Source organism: Terrapene carolina, unplaced genomic scaffold (genome assembly GCF_002925995.2).
Source record: "Terrapene carolina triunguis isolate 2854851 unplaced genomic scaffold, T_m_triunguis-2.0 Scaffold69, whole genome shotgun sequence".
Classification (NCBI taxonomy): domain Eukaryota; kingdom Metazoa; phylum Chordata; order Testudines; family Emydidae; genus Terrapene; species Terrapene triunguis.
This window is the reverse complement of record NW_020664420.1, coordinates 34,729,152-34,735,151: the sequence shown is the minus strand read 5'-3', so window position 1 is coordinate 34,735,151 and position 6,000 is coordinate 34,729,152. Positions and strand designations below refer to the sequence as shown.

At 36.2% G+C, this 6,000-nt stretch overlaps 1 protein-coding gene across 1 annotated transcript in view; it reads right to left on the bottom strand.

Annotated features, from left to right (window-relative positions):
• Window positions 1-6,000, bottom strand: part of MAST4 (microtubule associated serine/threonine kinase family member 4) — a 325,784-nt gene that overhangs the window by 297,437 nt on the left and 22,347 nt on the right. The window contains exon 2 of the mRNA XM_024209370.2: window positions 2,949-3,070. Within this exon, the coding sequence (XP_024065138.2) occupies window positions 2,949-3,070 (122 nt within the window). The remainder of the gene's footprint in view (window positions 1-2,948; window positions 3,071-6,000) is intronic.

Sequence of the window (6,000 nt, the reverse complement as noted above, 5' to 3'; positions counted from 1 at the left end):
AAAAAAAAAAAAAATTTCAAAAAAAAAAAAAAAAAAAAAAAAAAAAACACCCTCAAATAAAATTATTTTGAAGTTGATTAAATGATTCAAGTCAACTTTAAACAAAGTTTAAGGTTTTCACTGGTTTTGAATCAACTGAAACAGTTGATTCTAAACAATTCTTTTGAGCTTTTTGTTTTGATTCAGCCATTTTGGGAGGTTCTCACACTTGTGTTTTTTATTTTTAATTAGCCTAATGTAAAACTGAAATGAAACATTTCAACTCTTAAAAAAAAAAAAAATCCAAACAAAACTAATTATCAAATTCAACAAATAAATTCAAACCACAAAAATACAACATATACAAAAAAAAAAAAAAAAAATTAAAAAAAAAAAAAAAAAAAAAAATCCAAACAAAACTAGTTGTCAAATTCAACAAATAGTTTCAGGCCACAAAAATGCATTTTTTTTTTTATTAAAAACAATTAGTTGAAAAAAAAAAATGTTGCACAGCTCAACTATGCAATACTGCAACAACAACAACAAAATCAACTGACTGCATAAAGCAGCAAACACGCCACTGACATTTATTATTTAAGTAATTCATCAGTATTCATAAACCTAGCCCCACCCTACGAAATAGACCAAATGCTAAGCAGCACCATAAGATCATTGAATAGTAATCAGTAAGCTCAAATTTTATTAGTTTTCCTTTTACAGCTGTAATCAACAAAACCCTTCCTCTCCACAAAATGAAAAATCACTCTACTGGTATGCTATAAGGTTCGGTGCTGAAGAAGATCTCCAGATTTAAGAAGAGGCTTTAGGGAGGCTGTTGCCTCATTTCTTTCATCTTTCGCAGTGGCTCCCAAAGAGAGTCCTCACTGCGAGCGGTGATCCAGCAATGAGAGAAATTGTGACTCTTCCGTCTTTCTCCCTCATTCCAATCCCCTCCTTCCTTCCAATAAGAAGTACTAGTTACTGGATCTGAGAAATGTGGGCATTAAAATAATATCCAATAAGGCAGTAAGAATTTGTCTACTTCCCATTCTGAGGTTTGATTGAAAAGCAACAAAACAGAAAAATAATTGTAAAACAATGGGGGAGGGGAGGGAAATATTAAAAGCCCAGCACTGCACCCATCTCCCCTACGGTGCTTGAGGAGAATATTCTAGTATTTACTCTTTTAGAAGACATTACTGTAGATATCCCTACAGAGATCGGGGTTCAACTGTGCTAGATGTTGTGCAAGTACATTAGAGAGAGTTTGTACATATGGTATCCATTTTGGCTTCCTTTTCTATCATTATCCCTGTTAATGTCCTAATCTGAATCAGGCAGGTCACGTAAAGTAATAGCTACAGGATTTTTTGTTTAACATTTTCCAACCTATCTCTATGTTGCTCCTATGCAAATTTCCAGACTTTGAATTAACTCTATTTTAGTACAGCGACAGGTGAAAAAAAAGTTGGCATTTGCCAACAGTCAGCACTGTTAATTTGTGTTTCAGTCATTTCTTGTTCTAAGCATAGGAGGAAATTGTAGTTTTGCAAATACCAACATTGTGGTAGTTACTGACAGATGCTAACTTTTCAGTGCAGACTACTTTAAGCTCTGTGGTATCTTGATTACTGCGTGCCATCTTTAACAACATTTTGCTTTTGAGATTTAGAGTTCTGGGAAGGCAGCACTGGCTGGTAGTTAGAGCACAGAAGGAACTCAAGAAAACTTTGTTCTAGGCTCAGCTTTGCCAATGACTTTCTGGATGGCTTTAGGCAAGAATATCTGTGTGCCTCAGTTTCCCTCTCTGTAATCTGAAGAGAGCAAACCCTACTTCATAAGGGTGTTGTGAGGTTTAATTTACTCCCATCAGTAAAGCAAGGAATAACAAGGCACCAGGGAAGAACATCTTTGTACTTATCTTTTATTGCCACTATTAGCATCAGTATTGTTATGCTTGAGAGAGAGCTTTAGAAGCTCAGAAATTTAATTTCGGATGTGTATTTTCTCTTGTTGTTTCTCTGCACAAGGATAAATTTTTAGTGGAAAATATAGGTGGACTGCTGAAATTATATTGGTTGTTAGATTAACAGAGCATAAGAACCGCCAGATAAGAAAGTCCCTAGATGCTTTTCTACTGTTTTGAATCAACTTGAGCTCTCTTTTTTCAAAAACTATATACTTCTCAAGAAATTAGCTCTAAAAAAGGATAAATACCAATTGGCATTTTTGATGAAACTTGGTTTATAATTAAGTGTTTGGAAATCATATCTTATGCATGGGACATATGTGATTTTCTTTTCTTTTTCTCTTTTTGGAACACTTCACAAAATACAATATACACCAGCACAAAGCAGCATATTGCACACTGAAACCCAATGCAGGCAAGTTAAGATGAATCAGTCAGGAAAATCCAGACTTAACCTTGACTGCTCCAGACCCTCCATACGGCCTGGCCAGCTATCCCTCCCCCTACCTTTACTTAAAAGCACGATCAATGAATTGCACATTCAGTTCATACTTCATACACTGCAGAAGCTTGTTCCTGAGTGCAGAATCCTGTGGAAAGCATGAACTATAAAACTGATAGCACAGGTGCCCACCAGAAAGGCTAGGCCATTCTAGTGCCTTCTTTGAAGATTGACCATTTCAACACAAATAGTTACACTGATGCAACATTTCAGCTGAGACTATGTGTGAAAACAAGTAAGGCCATTCAAAGTTACAGCTTCCATCACAAATTACAAATGTAATTCAGCCACCCTGCACATATTAAGTAGCATTACGTATAGTAAAACACAATTACTATTGTGCACTAATTCAGAGTTATGTGAAAGGCCTGAGTTATTGGGGATTTTGGAGACAACAAACTGTGGCTTATTGACTTTTGTGCACATAAAATCTCAACCATAATATTGCATAGGTCTTTTGCATGCAAAATTGTCTTCTATTTTGAAAATGTAACTCACCAGACTAGCAGTAAGTGAAGGAGCCGATTGCCCAAGAGCTTGGCTACGCATACGAACAAGATTGGAGGTTTCTGCAGGTTGCCATGACTGCTGTGCAATGGTATTGGGAAGCAGGTACCTGCCTGATAATGTAAAGAAAGATCATGTTAAGCACGAGATGTGACAGAAGAGGAAACAAAATTCACATGGTTTACTATAAAGGGTAAACTCTTATCTAGAATTTTGGTTTCTCAGATAGGCATTCTAAATGTTGGGTTCTTTCGTTATAACCCTGGTGAGGCAGGATTCCACCTAAGTGGCGAACTTTTACCACTTATTCATTAGTCATCTGGGAAGTTCACCCTTTAGCAGGTAAGTCTTCCTTACTGCATATTCCCTGCACTAAATATCCTGATAACTGTACCAGCCTCTGAAACACTACAAATTCAGTAGCTGATACAAACATCCAGAATAGTGGGAATGAGCAAACAAAACAAAACAAAACAAAACCAAAAACCCCAAACAATCATCAATACTTCACTTGCTGTAATCTCTATTGAACTGCTCAAACATCCCAGGGCCGTCTTTGCCCCTTGAAGAAGCTACAACAGAAGATGGAGAAAAGGTATGTGACTGGCTACTGCCTAAAGTCTACTGCCTTTGATTTTTTTTTCAATTGATAGAGATTTGACTGATCGATAGAGAACAGACCAGGATAACTCAACATCTTGGGTGGAGTAGTCGCACTGCAAGTACAAACACTTCATTTTTTTCTTTAGCGTTTCCTGCATGATTAACCTCCCAAATTATTAAAAATAATGTTTGAAAGCCTGTGGTGTAGCTAATGAAACAGTCAGCATGATTAAATCCACTGATACAAGTATAGATGTGATGCTGAAGTGAAAATTTTTCCTTTTTTTCCAACCAAGAGCCTTGAGGGTAGAGCAGATTTCACAACCTACTGAAAATAAGGCAAGTGTTCTAATTGTATAAAACCCAAGTAAAATCCTTAAAAGCAGTTATGAATATATTAGAGCATGCAAAGTTTTGAGCTTACACGAACACATTCACCCAAGCAAAGCACATTTAACCTATGCAAAAAGGCACTAACCAATATCACAACTCATATATTGTCCGCTTCTGGTAGTTTTAACTATTGTATGCGAAGGTATACTACATGTGTTACGCTACCTGAGGGCACAGAAACTCCAAGATTTTTTAGATGAAATCCCCCCAAAGACTGGGCTCAGTGCTCTGGAATCTAAGCTCTAACTGGAAATGAGTTTGTTTTCAGTCTCTTTTGCAAAGATTACTCCTAATATAAGATGACACATTCTTGCCTATTTGACCTGCAGTCAAACATTGAGAACTTCCTCCATTTATCGGAATGGAGTGTGAACATTGAGGCCTCATGATATCTGGAACAAACAGCTTCTGGAGAACGTATCCAGACACGTCAAGATAATGGTCTTAGAACATTTTGGGGATTTTGTTGAATAAAATAAGCATAATAATTAAAATCTGCAATTTTGTTGCATGTTAATAGGCAAGGGAGAAATTACTTACTACTAGGCTGGTCAAGTTTTTTTGGACAGAAAAACATTGATTCATCTAAATTAAAACATTCCACGGGATGTAATTTCTTTTTAAAAAATTTAAATGAAGCATTGTCACCCTGTCAGAATGGAAAAATTCAATTTTTTGTTTCAAACCTACATTTTGATTTTGCTTATAATAAAATTATATTTTTATATTATACCAGTTACCAAACTAATTATAATGACCAGTTAAAATACCAATTACGACAGTAATTGCCTAATACCAGATACCAATTACCAATGGCTAATTACCAATTAACATTTAGAATACCAATTACAATACTAATCGGCGATTAACTAAATTTTTTTTATAGTCTATTATATTTTAATATATTTAAATAAGTCAAAATAAAAAAAACACATTTTGGTTTTTTTGAAACAAGAAATTTTGACCAACTTGAAAAAAATAGAAATTGCATTTTGCAGAAAATTGACTTTCCATTCAGATTCATAACAAAAAGTTTTAAAATGCCAGAAATTCTCCATAGAATAGAAATTCCAAGTTTCAACCAACTCTGCTTATTGGGATCAGAAAGCCAATATGGTAAGTATAGCAAAAACATGGAAGAAACAATCCCTGCCCAGAGGAATGTGTCTCTTTCTCACAGCTCTGAAGATGTCTCCTTCCTCAGCTAGCTTCCCAGATTCTTGCACATGAATTTCAATCTTCTCTTCATTTTCAAAGCACTCCACACCTGCTTACATCCCGGTCCCTGGTCTCCTCCTAGACTCTGTCCTACTAAAGCTTCACTCACAATTGCTCCCTTTCTTTTCTTTTTGCATTCTTTCATGCTGCCAATATGCTTGGTAAAGCCATCCAACATACATGAATCTAGACTCCTGCATGGATCTTTATAATCCACTTATTCCATGTAATATTTCAGTTAGAACTGCACAACTATTTGCCTATATGTGATAGCTGTCTATTTTGTTTTTTACTGCACTCATTCTGCTTTTCAATTGAAAGCTCAAATGGATTGTGTTCCCTTTTCGGGGGGGATGGGGGGGGAAGAGTGTTGTGGCAAACCAACACTAACTACACTTCTTGCTTATTGTATCCTTATCAATCTAGTTATAGACCTGGATATGACATAAAACAGTACCAGTGTCCTAGCATGACAACCTTCGTCCAGTAATGGACTGAGGTCTTATGTTCTTGGTAATTATATTAAGACTTTCAGCACCTGTATATACAGTTGATCATGGTGAGACTGATGCATCTACCAGTGTGGAAGGGATCACTTCACAGATTCTCCATTCATTCCTTTCATGGATGACATTGCGGATTGGTATGAGCTCATCCTTTGCGAAGTCTCTTGAGTACATGCTCTGCAGGCTTTCATCCTGCATCTCAGCCTCCCTAAAAAAAGGGGCAGCTAGCATACTACTACCAGGATGTGAGGTTTCTAGGGGAGACTGAGGAATGCTTTGATTTGTAGTCCCATCAGAACATTGTTGAGTCTCTAGGTCACATC